Genomic DNA, 18,862 nt, shown 5'->3' on the forward strand with positions numbered 1-18,862 from the left:
TAATAATTTTGTAGCTGGTGCATGCATCACTCATGTCTGACTCTTTGCCACCCTATGGACTGTAGCCTGCCTGGCTCCTCTGTTCATGGGATTCTCCAGGCAAGAATACTGGAGTGGGTTGCCATGCCCTCCTCAAAGGGATCTTCCAGGCCCAGGGATCAAACCTGAGTCTCCTGTGTTGCAGACAGATTCTTTACCACTGAGCCACCAGGAAAGCCTTTGTAGCTGGTAGTGGTTCTCAGTACTAGCTGAAAGGAAGACTTAACTAGGTAATTTAAAATATATATATTAAAGTCAAAATCACACTAGACCCATGAAAAAGACTAGAAATTCCAAAAACAGACCTCTGCTTTACGTATCAGTTGCAATACATTAACTCCAATACATATTGGACCCTTGGTTTATAACATTATAGATACTATAAGGAAAGAATGACCATTTGAATACCTATATGGACAAAATCTTGTTTCTAAACTCAAAATGTATAAAGATCTAAGTGTTAATATGGATGTGGCAGGTAAAACATTAAAGTTCTGGATCTGTGCTCTTCAGTACAGTAGGAATTGAATATCATACGATTATTTTGTTTACTTTCCCAGCATCTTTTTGTTTTTGGTCAACCTTAAGACGTTTATAATTAAGTTTCACCAACATGAATGACACAGGGGAACTTGGAATCCCCTCTTACAGCACGTGGTACCAGCAACCTGCCCTGTGGGTCAGCCCAGCCCCAGTTCCACCACTTTTCTCTAGGTTCCCAAGTGCCCCTGCTTTACAGAATCAGGTTACTGTATGGTTTAGCAGAAAAAAAAATTGAGGAAATACTCAATAAATTTTAGTTTAGAGAAGAAGAAATTTTAAAAAGGCTTAGAAACCTGTAGATCCCACCTCATAATCAGTAGAGTAGCAGCAGGTTGAACTGGCACATGTTGGAGCTTCCCCAGCAAGGGAAAAGGAGTTGGTGCTATACCTGGTGTGGCACTGACTTGGGACCTTGGTATGTGTCAGCGTGGTATTTTCTTTGATTCACAGCAGCTAATGGCAGAAATCCAAGAGACAAATGAAAATCATATAAATATATATTGGAAAGAAATTTAAGGATGCCCTTTTCAAAAGAATGTATATTTGAGAAGTGTAGAAACCTAGGGAAATTTTTGTTTTTAAATAATATGTTACATTTTCATACAATATACCCAGGATGTTTTTCCCTCCAGGTACTTTTGCAGGCAAAAGATCCATAAATTTAAAGCCATGATTTTAATCATTAATTCTCCCAAAAGTATAATTAATAGATGAGATATTTTCTCTGTATTCTAGACTTTGCAAATATGCCACATGTCTCTCTTTGTCTCCGTCTCTCTGTCTCTGTCTTTCCCCCATCTACTTAAAACCTGGGTGTTACCTGCATTTTTTTTCATTAAGGAACTTCTTGCATTAGATAGACCTGGACAGGAATGACTGGTTCTTTTCAGTTTTGAGGTCTTACAAGTTATTTTCTTTGGGTGAGTAAGTAGCGAGAGCTGGTGGCCGTAGGCAGTGAAGTTGCCCTGGTTGAGGAAGGCTCAAAGGAGGAAATAGTGACTATGGCAGAAGGTGCCCAGTTTCCCAATTTCATGCCAGCACTACTTGCTAGGGGGAAAAAATCCCCCTTTCTATTGTTATTTTTTAATGATTTCTTAGTCAAAGAAGAAAGCTGCTGGGAACGTGTAATTGAGGTTATTTTTCTGCACTTCTTCACTGCATCCCTGTCCTGTGCTGTAGGCCGTCACACCCATGCATGCCACCCTTATCTGAAGACTATGTGAATCTTTGTCATCTTGTTCTTTTCCAAGGGATGCTTCCTTCTGCAGAGGCAGTTGAAAATATTTCATAAGCAAATATTTTAAATATTAAAATTGGGGGCTTGCTTCATCATGTTGCCCTGATAACACCAAAGTGAAAGTCACTTAGTCAAGTCTGACTCTCTGCGATCCCATAGACTATAGCCTGCCAGGCTCCTCTGTCCTCAGAATTCTCCAGGCCAGAATACTGGAGTAGATAGCCATTCCCTTCTCCAGGGGGATCTTCCCAACCCAGGGATCGAATCCAGGTCTCCTGCATTGCAGGCAGATTCTTTACCATCTGAGCCACCAGGGGAGCCTTCCCTGGTGAGCCACTAAGTCCTTCCCTAAAAGTAAACTTGCCTCCTCTTTATCAGTGAGTAAGACAGATGTTCCAAATTCCTTCCTTTTAAAAAAATTGTTTATTTTTGGCTGCGGTGGGGCTTGGTTGCTATACACAGGCTTTCTCTAGTTGCGGTGTTTGGGCTTCTCATTGCAGTGTTTGGGCTTTCTCTTATTGCAGAGCAGGACTCTGTGGCTTGCAGGCTTCAGCAGTTGTGGCACATGGGCTTAGTTGCTCCATGGACCAAGGATCAAACAAGTATCCCCTGCATTGCACTGCATTGCAAGATGGATTCCTAACCATTGGACCACCTGGGAAATCCCCAAATTCTGTCTTGGTCAAGATGTGGCTGTGCACCCTTCTATAGGTTTCACTCTCTGTCATAGAAGATTCCTTTGTTGAGACTGCACAGGACAAGTATCATGATGTAAGAAATCTTGCTGACACTGGGAAAATTAATTACCTACCCTGTCAAGGAAATGAATTATCCATCAGAAAAGCTTTTCCCAACTAATACTTGGTCGAGTAACCTCAATACTGATCAAGGTATTGTAGGAAATCAGTGAATGATGGCTGGCTGTGGTGCCACCTGAAAGTCCACAATACTGTTGAGGAGGAAATGTAAATAGTGACCACAGTACCAACACCTGCAGTTTACTGGGCACTTACTATACACCAAGCATTATGCAAAGTGATTTAGACACACAGCCTCATTAATCCTGACCTAGATTTTACAGACATAAAAACTGTTATACCTGTTTACAGATGAGATCATATAGCTTTAAAGGGGTGAGGATGTGTGTTCAGATTCCCAAACACTTATTCTTGACAGATCAGTAGGCCTTGGGTTCCTACACGTCCTGTCCTGAAATTCTGTCCCAGTGTGTTGTGTGTGGGGAGGTCTGGGCATCCCCCTTGTGATCTTTGTGGAGTTTGGAACCAGGTGACGCTACACAATACAGCCTCTTCAGGGCTTGTCTCCAGGCTGTCTGTTTAGCACAGTTTGTGTCTGTTATGTGGGCTCCCTTTACTGAAAGAAAAATACGAAATCAGTTATCTTTTCTCAGTAGTGAGAGATGTGCACTTCATGGCAGGAAGGCAGCTATGAAGGACAGGAGGTGTCCCATTCCTCTCCCTTGGAAAATCTTTTTAAACTTAGCATTTAATCTTATTATTTAAGATTTAAAGATTTTTGCCCCTACCCAATAAGATTAGGATAGTAAGATAGTATCATTATATAACATTGATTCCGTACTTCACTGTATTCAAGTATTTTTACATACCTGCTGCTGCTGCTGCTAAGTCGCTTCAGTCGTGTCCGTCTCTGTGCGACCCCATAGACGGCGGCCCACCAGGCTCCCCCATCCCTGGGATTCTCCAGGCAAGAACACTGGAGTGGGTTGCCATTTCCTTCTCCAATGCATGAAAGGGAAAAGTGAAAGTGAAGTCACTCAGTCGTGTCTGACTCTTTGCGACCCCATGGTCTGCAGCCTACCAGGCTCCTCCGTCCATGGGATTTTCCAGGCAAGAGTACTGGAGTGGGGTGCCATTGTTTTATCACTCTTAATCCACAACAGGTCCTTGTAGAATTAGCACCATTTAATGGTAATTCAGATGAATATTCAGAGAGGCTGAGTTGTCCAAGACCATTTAGCTATTAAGTGACAGATTGAACCCAGGCCATCTGACTCTAGATCCAAAGTTCTTTCTTTTCAGCCATTTGAAAGACAGTGAGCTACTTGAGGTGGTGTATGTAACACTGCATTCCTTTTTTTTTTTAATTCTTTGATTTCAGGTTTATGATTTGTATGGTAGTCTTCCTGACCTGAGACTAAGTGAGGCGGGAGCTTCTGCAGGCTCTGCACCCAGCCAATCCTCCAGTTTCTCCAATGGGAAAACTTGAGACAGAATGAGGGCCTCGACTTGGGCTCCTCTGAGTTACTAGCAGCAACAAGGTTCTCAACTCCCTTGCTTTTGCCTACATCACTCACTTGTGCCTGGGACTAATAACAGGTTAATTTGTGAAGCAAGATGTGTGACTCACCAGACAAGGGAGGAGAGCCTGTAAGAAAGGACTCGGAGGAGAAGAGCAACATATTTAATAGCAACTGGAAAGGAAATGCTGACATGATGCTAATTGAGTTAAGATTTCTTTCCATTGCAACACCATTTTCTGGTTATCCAGCTATTAATTTGTATTTTAGGCTTCCAAAGTTAGCTAAAAGGGGCAGGGCAGGGAGAAGAGAGAAAGGGAATTCTACCTTTGAAGGGAAAATTATCAAATCTGTATTACTTTCTCATAGATTTCTTCTCAATCATCTTGGACCCCTCTTCTTTGAACCCTAGGATGTGCATTTTTCTGAAGCTTACCTATTGTGTAACGTTGCTTTACATCCTTCTGATTTCAGCCGTAGCTGTGTTTGTGTGAGCTCCTATCCACGTCACCAGTCTGAAAACACTTCGTCAGTAACTTGCCTCTCTCTGTTCTGAGCTGGCCTTTGGCAGTCTTTGTCAATTAATGACTAGGTCAGAGATGAACCAGATTAAGGTGAAGAGGCATCCAGGAGAATTACTTTTTGGTGACCACTGCCTCCTTAAATCGGAGAAGGCGATGGCACTCCACTCCAGCACTCTTGCCTGGAAAATCCTATGGATAGAGGAGCCTGGTGGGCTACAGTCCATGGGGTCGCAAAGAGTCAGACACAACTGAGCAACTTCACTTTCACTATTCACTTTCATGCATTGGAGAAGGAAATGGCAACCCACTCTAGTGTTCTTGCCTGGAGAATCCCAGGGACGGGGGAGCCTAGTGGGCTGCCATCTGTGGGGTCGCACAGAGTCGGACAGGACTGAAGCGACTTAGCAGCAGCAGCAGCAGCCTCCTTAAATGCCTTTTGCTGTGTTATCTTTATTATCTCCAGAATCTAAAGTCAGTTTATAGATCTCAAGAATCTGTCTTCCTGTTGACCAAATAAGCACATTTTAAAATTTTAGTTACCTGTTTGTGTGTATAGAAAGGCTGTGTTAAGTTTTACGTAGGTAACAAACTTGCCTTATTTCAAATCAGCTATTAGTTTTTGTGTTTGAAACATTAACTTAAAAATTAGCCCCTTAAAAAAAATAAGGTGAAATAAATCACCTTAATAACATCTTTTAGTCATGGGAAGCTGGGTGCCTACTTGGAAAGCAACAATTTAAAAATCTTAAATACCCAGAATTTTGCTCTTTTCAATTATTGTTTTCATGTTTCCATCTAGATTTTGTCTCTGCAAACATGCTCACACACATATACGTAATGATTAAAATAGTATGTTATATAGACCATACACTATCATGTGCTCATAGTATAGATGTAATTTTGAGTTTTCTTTTTTTAAACATGTTATAAAACTTTTCATATTTATAAATTTCATCTGTGTGTTAGTCACTCAGTCATGTCTGACTTTTTGCAACCCTTGGACTGTAGCCCACCAGGCTCCTCTGTTCATGGGATTCTCCAGGCAAGAGTACGGAGCCATTGTCTTCTCCAATAAATTTCACAATTTTTAGCATTAACTGTGTATTATTACATAAAATTAACATTTTAAAAAGTAAACATTACAGATTTTTAAAATCCATAATTTACTAACACTAAAGTGTTATTTATTAACCAGGGTTTAAGTTTTTTTGCTCAGATAACACATATTTCTAGGTAGGCTTGAACATTTTCATGACTCCTAAAATTTATTATTCCATTCCAGGATGATGGTATCATTTATGTTGCCACCAGTAACATAGGAATGTAATGGTTTTATATTTACATGTAAATGATATATATAAAACATTTATAGCATCATTAGCACTGAGTGTTATTTTTAAATTTGTCTTCTAATTTAATAGGTGTCATGTATAGAATTTTAGGAAGTGAAAGTTCATTTAGTTCTACTCCTTAGAAGGGCAACATGGTATTTAATAACTTGACTCCAATTTACAACTTAACAGGCATATAATACAGTCATTTACAAATATTTATTCACTTTGTCATTTTAACAACTTCATCAGTGTAGTACTATTATTATTTCTGTTTTGTAGATAAGGAAATTGTCATTAGTTGTCCAAGAGCACATAGCTAGTTAAAGTGTTAGAACCTAGACCGTCTGTCTCCAAAGTCCGTGTGGTTGACTCCGTTAATATCTATTGAGAACTTACTGTTCCTTCAGTTTCTGTAGGCCAACTTACAGATACTATTGTGAGCAAAACAACTGTAGTCCTTGCTCCAGTAGACCTTGAGGTCTGGGGAGGGAACCAGACTTTAATCAAATCAACATATATAAAATTACAAGCTTGATACATGTTATGAAGAAAAAGAATGCAGTAATGGAAGAATCTAACAGGAATGTTTCTTTTAGCTGTAGGAGTGATGGGGTCAGGGGTCATGGAAAGTTTTGATAAAGATCTTAGAGGCACTTAAATTGAGACTTGAAGGATAAGGAGGCGAGAGTAGTGTGAAGATGGGTGAACTCAGCATAAGGAGCAGTCTATGCATATGCCCTGAGGCAGGAAAGGAGTTGGCTTGCCTTTTGCTCTAAGGGTCATAAAGTCAACCAGCTTGCTTGTGGGATCAGAAAGTGAGGGGGAAAGGGAGCAGAAGAGAGCCTAGAAAAGCAGACTGGGGGTCCAGTGGTCCAGGGCCGTGCTACAAATTTCTCACTCACAGAAGTGTGCACACTGAGGAAGAGTGTGAGAGTGCGCACTGGGGAAGACTGTGAGAGCATTCACTGAGAGAGTGCACACTGGGGAAGAGCAGTGAGAGTGTGCACTGCAGAAGAGTGTGAGAGTGTGCACTGAGAGTATGTGCACTGGGGAAGAGTGTAAGAGTGTGCACTGGGGAAGAGCAGTTGAGAGTGTGCACTGGGGAAGAGTGTGAGAGTATGCACTGAGAGAGTGTGCACTGGGGAAGAGTGTGAGAGTGTTCACTGGGGAAGGGCAGTGAGAATCTGCACTGGGGAAGAGTGTGAGAGTGTGCACTGAGAGAGTGCACACTGGGGAAGAGTGTGAGGGTGTACACGGAGAGAGTGTGCACTGGGGAAGAGTGTGAGAGTGTGCACTGGGGAAGTGTGTGAGACTGTGCACTGAGAGAATGTGCACTGGGGAAGAGTGTGAGAGTGTGCACTGGGGAAGAGAGTGAGAGTGTGCACTGAGAGAGTGTGCATTGGGTAAGGGCAGTGAGAGTGCGCACTGGGGAAGAGTTTGAGAGTGTGCACTGAGAGAGTACACACTGGGGAAGGGCAGTGAGAATTTGCACTGGGGAGGAGTGTGAGAGTGTGCACTGAGAGAATGAGCACTGGGGAAGAGTGTGAGAGTGTGCACTGAGAGAGTGCGCACTGGGGAAGAGTGTGAGAGTGCACTGAGAGAGTGTTCACTGGGGAAGGGCAGTGAGAGTATGCACTGGGGAAGAGTGTGAGAGTGTGCACTGAGAGAGTGCACACTGGGGAAGGGCAGTGAGAGTGTGCACTGGGGAGGAGTGTGAGAGTGTGCACTGGGAGAATGCACACTGGGGAAGAGTGTGAGAGTGTGCACTGAGAGAATGCACAGTGGGGAAGAGAGTGAGAATGTGCACTGAGAGAGTGCACACTGGGGAAGGGCAGTGAGATTGTGCACTGCAGAAGAGTGTGAGAGTGTGCACTGAGAGAGTGCGCACTGGGGAAGAGTGTGAGAGTGTGCACTGAGAGAATGCACACTGGGGAAGAGAGTGAGAGTGTGCACTGAGAGAATGCACAGTGGGGAAGAGAGTGAGAATGTGCACTGAGAGAATGCGCAGTGGGGAAGAGTGTGAGAGTGTGCACTGAGAGAGTGTGCATTGGATAAGGGCAGTGAGAGTGCACCCTGGGGAAGAGTGTGAAAGTGTGCGCTAAGAGAGTGCGCATTGGGGAAGGGCAGTGACAGCCACCTCCAAACACAGCTGGAGTTGCTTTGGACAATAAGCCACAGGCAAAGCCATCCTCAAGGGGGTTTCTTCTGCACACAACAGCAAATGGCGACCCTGCCTGTACTTTTCTAGGAATTAAATGTTACTGGCTCATTATTGGTGATGGACAGGGAGGCCTGGCGTGCTGCAATTCGTGGGGTCGCAAAGAGTCGGACATGACTGAGCGACTGAACTGAACTGAACTGGCTCATTATTTGAGTTAGGAAGGGGCTATTTAAGTTAGGAACCTAGATCAAGGCGTATTGTGCAGTTTTCTTAGAGCCAAGAGAAACATGGCCTGAAGAGAACAGCACCAGGGAAGGGGCTTGGCTTGAGAGAGAAAGTGACCCCGTACAGATGCCAAGTGCCTTGTTGGCATTTTAAGGGTTTATTAGCTCTGCTGGAAATTTTTCCATAATGTTTACTAACAGTGAAAAAGTATTGTCTTAGTAGAAAGTGATAGCTGGCTCATGGAGACATTAACCTATGCTTCGGAATCAGTGGAAGCAAAAATGTAGAAGCACATCTTCCTGAAATCTCAAGTCTACCCTTAATCTCTAAGCAAACTCTATGTACAGCATCAGAAGGGGAAAATGAGAAGGCTCTTTCTTCTCATTTCAATTTCAGAGGCCTTTTGTTCAGTATAACTTTAGCTTTTGTTAATTGGTATTAGAGTAAGCACATAAAGTTTGTTAGACTTTTCCATCAAGTCAGGAAGCATTGGAGAATGAAGGTTTGGCCAGTAGGAAGAACTCTAAGATTATAGGAATCACAGGTGTAGGAAGCAGTCATGACCCCTGGGGCTGAGATAGAGTACACAAGGAAGTAGCCCCCAAGGCTGATGTGCAGACTCTGTTGAACGAGCATCAGTTCAGTCAGTTCAGTCATGTCCGACTCTTTGAGACCCCATGGACTGCAGCACATGAGGCCTCCCTGTCCATCAGCAACTCCCGGAGTTGAAAGAGCATACAGGGTTGCTATTGGAACCAGGAGAACTGGCTGGCTATGGAAGCAGCCCTCAGGAACTTGCAAGAAATTTGCTCTCTAGGGTGCTGTCAATTGGTGAGTGTTTCTTTGGAGGTACTTGGCCACAAAACTCCTCAGGAAGGCACTGATGGGTTCTGCTGGCTGCTGGGGGCTCCTGGAGCCTTCATTGGAAGCACACCAGAGCCAAAAACAAAACTCTGCTCCTGCAGTGTCTCTCCACCACTCCTTACTTACAAAGCTCCTGGGCCAGCTGGCAAAGGGAAATAGGTAAAGGGACTGAAGGGACCAGAATCATTTCACAGAGCAGGTAAGCAGCATCAAAATTCAGTGACTTACATGAGATAGAAGTTTGTTTCCCTTGCACATAACAGTCCAGATATGGGTAGACTGGGGCTAATGTGCTGATTGGCTTCAAAGGCTCTCCAGGTCTGTCATCCCCACTTTCAACTGTTGGGCAGGAGAGAAACCAGGGCATGCAGCTTGGTCTTTGGGAAGATTACCCAAATCAGTTCCATTCCTGTGTCGTTGACTGAGACATAGTCACGGATGGCCACATCTAGCCATGCTAAAGGAAGGTTGGGAAATGTTGTCTTGCATGGCAGGGCAGCCACGTGTCCAGGTTGAACTTGGGGGTTAGGGTGGGGATCTGTAACTAAAAGTCAGGATGAATGGATACCTAGGACATCCTGATGCCCCTCAGTGGCATCTTCGAGGTGATACCATGTTTTTGCTACAGAGCCTCAGAAATTTTCCTTTTAGTCTCTAAATCTATTCTGAATTTCTTCAAGGCTTTAAATTGATATAACTGTGAAATTCAGTATGAGAGAATTAAAATTGTTTTTTTCTTGTTGTAAGTTAATTCTTTACCTAAAGTATAGGACTTTTTTCCCCTTCTTTTCAGTTTTCTAAAGCTATAAGCCCAGGTATTTATTAACTTTTTATGCACTAACTTAGTCATAATAAATATCCTTCAGAGTTAAGTTGCTCTGTCCTTTGCATTGTCTTATCCATTTGAAAAGGCACAACTTAAAATGCTTTTAGAATCGGAATTTACAGTTGGCACAGTTCACAGGAAGCAACTAGGTGCTCATATTTTCTTTCTGTTTTGTCTTAAAGGCATAAACCAGTTGTTTTGACTGAGTTAGTAGAGTTAGTTCCAAAGGAAAAAAAAAATAGAAGGTAAATAAACATGTTTGCCTAACCTCCTGCACCAAATTTTAAGTTGTTTTGCAACTAATAAAAATGAAGTTGTACATAGTTAAATTAGATATCATTTTTGACCATAGTATAAACCCTCCGTTGATTTCATTCAGCAGACACTTAGGTAGTGTCTACTGTGTGGCAAGCTCTGGGTATACAGCAGTGAATGAGCGGGGCAAGATGCTTGCTCTTCTGGAGCTGACTTTTCTTCACCAGAAAACCCTGGTCCCACTTAATCCAGCTGGTCTCCCAGTCTCAAAAACTCTCACCAACTTTCATATCCTCCAACCATAATAATACTCAAAGACCAAAGAATATTGATTCAAGAGTGTCTCTCTTTCACTCGCATTGCTCAGGAATTTACTTCAGTTAAACTTATTTTCTTAACTTCCCATTTCTCATCACCATGCTCTATCTGAGCAATATTTTCTATTCTGTAGAGACACTTTCTTTCATTCCCCTCGTATCCAAGAGATATGTTCTGTAGAGCTATCTTCTCAACTAATGTGGTGTTTATAGTTGGGATTGGATTGATAGATATCAGAAGCTGTCCAAAACCTCAGCCTGATTTAGAGTTCTTACCTCAGCAATAGTTGGAGTAACACATTTTTGTGAAGCAACACAAAAATGTTGCTTCAAATAGTGATAAACTTGTAACACAGATGATTTTATTTCTTCAAGTCCTAGGTCAGATTTAATAGTGTGTGTCTAAAAAAGTGGCTCAGCAGGCTTCTTTCACCCTGCTGGGTTCTGTATCCATGAGGTCAGAAAATAATGAGTCATAAAAACCTACATGCATTAGATGGTTTTCCCGCAAACTGCTGGCAGCTGGAGTTGAAAATAGGGTTTAAAATTTCCACAGTATTAGTGGGAAAACACAGCTGGGTTAAGATGCCACTTCCATTACTTCCCCAAAGTAAAAGGAAATAACTTCAGGTACTTTTCTTGCAAATATTTCCTATTTTAAAAAATAGCTTCAGATTTTTTATATAGGTAAAAATTGAAGTTCCTTCAGATATCCTTTTTATGTAAATAGGGATTTCAGTACTTAGAGATTGTACAAAAGATGGGGAAAATGGAGTTTGAGTAGCTGATGAGAAAAAAAGGGACTGAGAATGGCCAAGGAGTAAATGAATACGTTTGGTTCCCAGAGGACTCTAAGCAGAGACTGAAGAGTTGTCAATACTCTTGGCAATTTTCAGTTGCCAGAAAAACCTAGATTTCAGCCAAATTAATAAAGACAAGAGGTGGGCTATGAGTTTGATATGATATTTAGTGAGCTTCTCAGAGTGTTCAAGAGTGAGTGAGTCATGGGTAGGGTCCCAGAATGAGATTCATTGTTACAAATGCTTAGGACTTTTTTTTAAGCAGTAACTTGTCTGGTTTTAAAAACAGGGATCTTTCCATCTCATTTTGTTTCCATCTAAGGATTGTTTAAATATTATGATACTTAGTTAATACAGCATCAGGTACCATTCCACTCTGTGTAGATAATATTTGTCATTCACCAAACTTTTTAAGGCTGGCTTAGGGAGGCCAGTAGCCTGTGTTATGCTGAACAACCAAAAAAAACGTTTAAGTAATGACTGAGCACAACTGTCAACTTTGAAACATAGTATGCAGAACAGGAGCAAAAATGGGAGAGAAAGAAAGGAAAGGGGACCAGTGAGTGCCTTTGTGGGCAAGAGAGATTGGTGGCTAACCAGAGGGAGAAATTGGCAGATGCTGCAAGCTACCTGCCCCTCCTCAGTTATTCAAGGGAGTTCCTGCTTCTCCATTTGAAAACCCTAAGAACAGGCACTGTTGCTAAGTTTAAGGTTCAGACAGCTGAGTTGGAGCTGTCAGTTTCTTCTAAAAGAGGGTAAGGAAAATGCTAGGTGTATCAGTCATCACTCTTGATTATAAGCAGTGGAAGCCACCTGTTTCTTATTACCTTAAAAAAAAGACTTCACTGAAAGTGACTCACAGCAGCACCAAAAAAGGTGGTAGGTCAAACCTGGACCACAGTAGAAACCAAGCGACCACAGCGATCAGGAAGGGCAGGAAGCCGAGAGATGACAGCTGTCTTCTCAGCAGCAGCAGCTGGGTAGAATGCCATCTGCTGCTGCACTCCCTCTTGTCCCTGTCTGCTCCCGATTCAAAGTCTGGGGCAAAGTGTCCATTTGGCCAAACCCAGGCCAACCCAGGCCAGCCCAGGCCAACAGCCAGCAGATGGAGAATTGTCCACCTTGACTTTCACAGAGGGAAAGCCATGGCACCAGACCCACACACAGCAGTGACTTCCCTGCTATCGTGAGGGCTGGGTGCCCTGCTCCCTCCAGAACGGCACATCCTGTATGCTACAGTCAGAGAAGGTTGACTGTGAAGGATGCCCGCAGTGCTGGAACAGGCCTGTGGCCCTAAGACGGCTGCTGAGAGGCTAAGAGAATGTGACCGGCTTCCTGCTGCTAGACTGAAACAGCAGGAAGGAGGAGGAAAGTGCTTGTCGCAGTTTAGCCCCAGATCGCATCTCGAGAGCAGGCATGGTAGAGCGGCTGGCTGGAGGAACAGTCTGGATGGGTAAAGCCACTGCCCAGAGCTGGAATGTTGGCCTGTGGGCATCTATTGAACAGTCTGTACCATCTGTACTATCATCTGGGAAAACCACTTCTCCTTAGAGGAGTTAGTTGATTTTTGCTTTTTAAAGCATGAACTTTTTTCCTTCTAGAAAGCCATTAACTTTAAAATCATGCTTAAGTCTGAATCTGGATATAGTCTTTCATTTACTTCTGTTTCTGAGTTCGTAGACACAGTTGTTTTTTTGTTTGTTTGTTTTGTTTTGTTTTGGCTGCACTGTGCGGCTTGAGGGATCTTGGGTTTTCTGACCAGGGATTAAACGTGCATCCTTGGCAGTGAAAGGTCAGAACTCTAACCACTGTACTGCCAGGGAAGTCCCCTTGGACACAATCATGACTCAGGTGAATTTGGGAGATAACTCTTAAACCCCTTAAATGAGATGATAGGAAGCTTTAACGTGAAGTTCTGGCTGAGCCATGGATTAAAAGACGTAAAGGTTTAAAGGGGATGAAACTTAGAAGGGGAGTTTTTAATGTTTCTTTTCTTTAGATGTAACTCACATACCATACAGCTCATTCATTTAAAGTGTGAAATTTAATGTTTTTTTAGTATATTCACAGAGTTATGCAGTCAACACCACACCCAACTTGTGAACAGTTTCATCACTCCAAAGAAACTCTGTACCCATTAGCAGTCACTCCCCATTTCCCCTGACACCCATTTGTATACCCCAAGAAACTACTAACCTGTTTCCATACATTTGCCTGTTCTGAACATTTCACATGAATAGAATCGTACAAAATCTGCCTTTTGTGCCTGGTTCCTTTTATTGAGCATGTTTTCAAGAGCCATCCATGTAGTAGCATTACTGTTCCTGTTCATTCTCTAAGTCATGTCGGATTCTTTGCAGTCCCATGGACTGTGGCACGCCAGGCTTCCCTGTCCTTCACTATCTCCTGGAGTTTGCTTAAACTCATGTCCATTGAGTCATGATGCCATCCAACTGTCTTTTTGTCTGCCGCCCCCTTCTCCTCTTGCCCTCAGTGTTTCCCAGCATCAGGGTCTTTTCTAACGAGTCAGCTCTTTGCATCAGGTAGCCAAAGTATTGGAGCTTCAGCTTTAGCGTCAGTCCTTCCAGTGAATATTCAGGACTGATTTCCTTGAGGATTGACTGGTTTGATCTCCTTGCTGTCCAAGGGACCCTCAAGAGTCTTCTGCAACACCACAGTTCAAAAGCATCAGTTCTTTGGTGCTCAGCCTTCTTTATGGTCCAGTTCTCACATCCATGTATGACTATTGGAAAAACCATAGCTTTGACTAGATGGACCTTTGTTGGCAAAGTAATGTCTCTGATTTTTAGTACACTGTGTAGATTTGTCATAGCTTTTCTTCCAAGAAGCAAGCATCTTTTAATTTCATGGCTGCAGTCACCATCTGCAGTGATTTTGGAGCCCAAGAAAATAAAATCTGTCACTGCTTCCACTTTTTCCCCATCTGTTTGCCATGAAGTGATGGAACCAGATGCCATGATCTTAGCTTTTTTCATGTTGAGTTTCAAACCAGCTTTTTCACTCTCTTCTTTGACCCTTATCAAGGGGCTCTTTAGTTTCTCTTCACTTTCTGCCATATTCTAAATACATGTCCCTTATCAGATCTATGATTTTCAAATATTTCCTCCCACTCTACAGATTTTCTTTTAACTTTCTTGATGGTATCCTTTGAGAACCAAAAAGTTTGTTTGAAAACCAAAATTTCAATGAGGCCAAATTTATCTGTTTTTTATTTTTGTGCTTTGGGTGTCATAAGCAAGAAAGCTTTGCTTAACCCAAGGTCATGAAGATTTACTCCTACACAAAGAGTGTTATTATTTTAGCCATTATATTTAGGTCTGTGCTTCCATTTTGAGTTAATTTTTGTGTATTCTGTGAAGAAGAGATTCTTAACTCTTTTGAAGCAGCAATAATTGATATTTGGTGGCAGTACATGGAGAAATAGTAAATAATGTAGTTTTTTCTCAGTTTGAGCTACATTTTCCAGGGGATCATTTGCAACTCTAAGTTCTTTCTCTCTCCCTTTATATATTTTTTTTTTTTTTTGGTTGTTGGGTGTTAAAGTTACTAGGCTTTCAACAAATCTCATTTTATTGCTTGCATATTATTTAGCATGTCAGCTCCTATATAACCATTGAAAGCTATTTTTTAGTTATGTTTCACACTGGACAATTGGAGAAGGAAATGGCAACCCACTCCAGTGTTTTTGCCTAGAGAATCCCAGGGACTGGGAAGCCTGGTGGGCTGCCGTCTATGGGGTCGCACAGAGTCGACTGAAGCAACTTAGCAGCAGCAGCAGCACACTGGAGAAAATAATCTGTACTGCCTGGAGATGCATTTTAGGAGTGAGTGAACTATTTTGTATAAAGATTATTATAATAATACCAAAACAAACTCACTGCCACTATTTGTTTCCTGAGTCATAGTTTATTAAATTTGGAGCCAATAATGTAATGAACATGCTGAGGCAAACTTTTAGGAAGAAATAGATTTGCCTTTGCAGGAGTAGCTCATTCTGATACAATGAAGGACACAGGCCTGGAACAAGTCTTGTCTTTGATGAGAGAGACTTCTGTTGCCTGGGCTCATTTATAAAATCTATAGGAAGTTTGAACTTTAGTTGTAGTCTGACTCAAAGACTTGTGTCTCCTCTTGTTCTGAGCTGTATCTGACTGTGCACTTCATCATAGGTTCCCTCTCTTGATTCCGTCTTCGGTCAGGTATGTCAGATGGCCCAGGCAACCGGTGCGTTCAGTTCCCTGAATCCTCAGTTCGCCTATGGAAGTGTGTTAATTCTTTCCTCCTTACGTCTCTTTCATCAGTTTGCACTCTCTCTTCCTGAGCCCGATCCAGGCCAGTTCTCACTCAGTTCTAAGCTCCCTAAAGTCCCTTTAGGATCATCCCTTTCCTTTCTGTACCCCCCTTTCCTTTCTGTAGCCCCCAAAACTGATGGAAAGTATTCAATAAATCTTCCTTAATGATCTTTATTCCACCATATTTGCACAATTTTGTGACTGTATTAATGGTGCGTATCCTCCTCCAGGGTAGAGGTTGTAGTAAAATGATTAATACATGAAAAAGAAAGCAGCCCTTCTCTCTCTCCACACAAACCTTTCAGGTGTGGGTGTGCCTGGGTTCCTGCTACTTTGAATGTGCGTGTCTCTGAGCAGTGGATGAGAAATGAAATAAAATAGGGAGTATCTCACCAGGTTTAGTTGTTTGGTTTTGGTATGGATTTTTCTGAAGGATATTGGAGTCCACACTCTGGAATTCCTCTACATCTGAAATCAGAAATCTGTAATGTCGGTACTCCACTCTCAACCTCACCTCTGACAGAGTCTTCACGCTCTTTCGGGTGTTTAGTCTCCTTCCCACCAGACTTGTTCTTTGACCTCCAGCTGCTTGAATTTTCTGTTTTTCCCCTCATTCTCACTTCTTTCTTGGCCTCTCTTTATTCTCTGCCCACTTTGGATCTCATGTGTAATCTTGTGAACAGCATTGTTATCAGCATGTTCAGCTCCCTGATGCCACTGCTCTTTGCACCTTCCCATTTCTAACTGTATCTGCTACCTCAAACTCGGAATTGCTCTCCAGTCTTCCAGTGTCCTGAAATGTGCATCGTTTAACACTGCCAGAGAGCAGCCATGTGTGTGCCTAGCTGGGGGTGGGAGGAGGGGGGACTCAGGGGACTGAAACCCAGCTCTCATGTGCTGAGTCTGCCCAGAGGGGACACCTTCCTCTAGTCAGCACAAAGACACCATGTGGGCTCACAGAGAACCTAGGTGCCCAAGCAGCCTTTCTAAAATATCTGATCATTTTATTCTTCTGCATAATCCTCTTCATTGGTTCCATTAGCTAAAGCCCAAGCTCCTTAGCATGGATTGCAGATCCTCTGTGACCAAGTCTGAACTGTCTCACCAGGCTTTTGATGACAGTCACCGTATGGTTAATTACCCAAACTGGGACACTCCTGAAAGGAAGGGGCACTGTTAGTAATTATGGCAGGACAACAAGCTGAGGCTCTGGGCACCTGTGTGTGACCAAGCATCCCACACCTTGGATTCTTACAGTGTGGCTGAACCACACTGCTGGTGGTGTTCCATGGGCACTGGGTTATTTATCAGTCAAGAGATTTTGATAAAGTTATTTTGACTACCCTGTAGTGAATCTGAGGACATTTTTACTTCTTTCTCTGATTAACTATTGAATGATGAGGTCAAAACATCCTCAAGAGCAAAATGTCAAGATTAAAACTGTCATAGCACAAATGATGGGACTGGAGCATCTATATATTCTATATTTCTAGTTACTTGATCAGTGTGCTTTCTTTCTTTAGAACTTCTATTTCCTCTTTCCCATTTTCCTCCATTTCTCTGGTTTATTTCAATTTATTGTTCAAGGCTTCCCTGGTGGCTCAGAGGGTAAAGTGTCTGCCTGCAGTGCGGGAGACCTGGGTTCGATCCCTGGGTCAGGAAGATCCCCTGGAGAAGGAAATAATAACCCATTCCAGTATTCTTGCCTGGAGAATCCCATGGATGGAGGATCCTGGTAGGCTACAGTCCACGGGTTTGCAGAGTCAGACACGACTGAGCAACTTCACTTCACTTCACTGTTCAAGACACCGCAAGGGTCACCTGTCCCAGTGATCTTTCCCTGACATGTCCTGGCTGGGCTTGGTGCTGACTGTCGTGTTCCACAGCACCCTCTGTGTGTGCATATGTTTAGTCACTCAGTCGTGTTTGGCTTTTTGAGACCCTGTGGACTGTAGCCTGCCAGGCTCCTCTGTCCATGGGGGTTCTCCAGGCAAGAATGCTGGAGTGGGTTGCCATGCCCTCCTCCAGGGGATCGTCCCAATCCAGGGATTGAACCTAGGTCTCCCGCACTGCAGATGGATTCTTTACCATCTGAGCCACCAGGGAAGCCCACAGCACTCTGTTTTATTGTACCACAAACCTGTTTTATTGCACCTAAAAAAACAAGTGTGTCAGTCATTCAGGCCTGCCCTGCCCACAGAATATAAGGTCCTTAGGGGAAGAACACTGGATTTTTAATCCAGTGCATCCTCAGTGCCTAGCACAGGGCTTGAGAAATAATGGATCTCTGTAAATATTTGTTGACATGGAGTAATTTGAATTCTTCATTGTAATACAAAGTTAAATATACTTGTCCTTTATCTTCTAGAGAAATTCTTAGGATACCTGCTTGGAGATTTTATGAGGTTGGCCTTTGGAATATTGAACTTGTAGAGATTATTGTTAAACTAATTTTCATATGATAGAAATATGTAAGAGGAAGATACAGTCTCATAATATTAATGTATGTTGTGCCAAGAGTATGAACAGTGGTGTGTTAAACTTCAGTTTTCCATGCCATGACCAAAACTGTTCTGAGAGTTTCTGCAGAATGATACCTGTTTAATACAATGAAGAGCCATGACGCCCATTAAATAATAGTACTTCGTTCTTACCCTCTGTTCAGAACCCTCTAGCTTAGGTATTTTGAGTAAAGGTGTCAGTGTTGTCTCAGTTTTAAGTATTTGTTTTATAAGTCTAATATATTCTTGTTTCATCTTTTTAGAATGTTTCAGACATTTAAAGAATGGTTTTGGTTGGAAAGATTCTGGCTTCCTCCAACAGTAAAATGGTCAGATCTTGAAGATCACGATGGACTCATCTTTGTGAAGCCCTCTCATTTATATATGACCATTCCATATGCTTTTGTCTTGATAATTATCAGACATTTTTTTCAAAAGTAAGTAATGTTTGTGTGTCTTTCCTCTCCATCCCCCTTTGCCCCACCTCTAGAATAAAGGATTTTGGTAAGATCCTTAAAGAATCTTAATCTGTTGCTCAGAGGTCACCACTAATGGGCGCTCATGAAATCAGATGTCTAGAAACTAAACAAATAAAATCAGAAATTCTGTCTCCACAAGTACATTAGTTTCACAGTGAAGATAATT

General features: G+C 42.4%; 1 protein-coding gene across 2 annotated transcripts in view; it reads left to right on the forward strand.

The window, feature by feature from the left end:
• Window positions 1–18,862, forward strand: part of CERS3 (ceramide synthase 3) — a 169,978-nt gene that overhangs the window by 14,667 nt on the left and 136,449 nt on the right. For both annotated transcript variants that reach the window (XM_070775012.1, XM_070775011.1), the window contains exon 2: window positions 18,481–18,654. In XM_070775012.1, the coding sequence (XP_070631113.1) occupies window positions 18,482–18,654 (173 nt within the window). In that variant the 5' untranslated portion in view covers window position 18,481. The remainder of the gene's footprint in view (window positions 1–18,480; window positions 18,655–18,862) is intronic.

This window comes from Bos indicus, chromosome 21 (genome assembly GCF_029378745.1).
Source record: "Bos indicus isolate NIAB-ARS_2022 breed Sahiwal x Tharparkar chromosome 21, NIAB-ARS_B.indTharparkar_mat_pri_1.0, whole genome shotgun sequence".
NCBI classification, from domain to species: Eukaryota; Metazoa; Chordata; class Mammalia; order Artiodactyla; family Bovidae; genus Bos; species Bos indicus.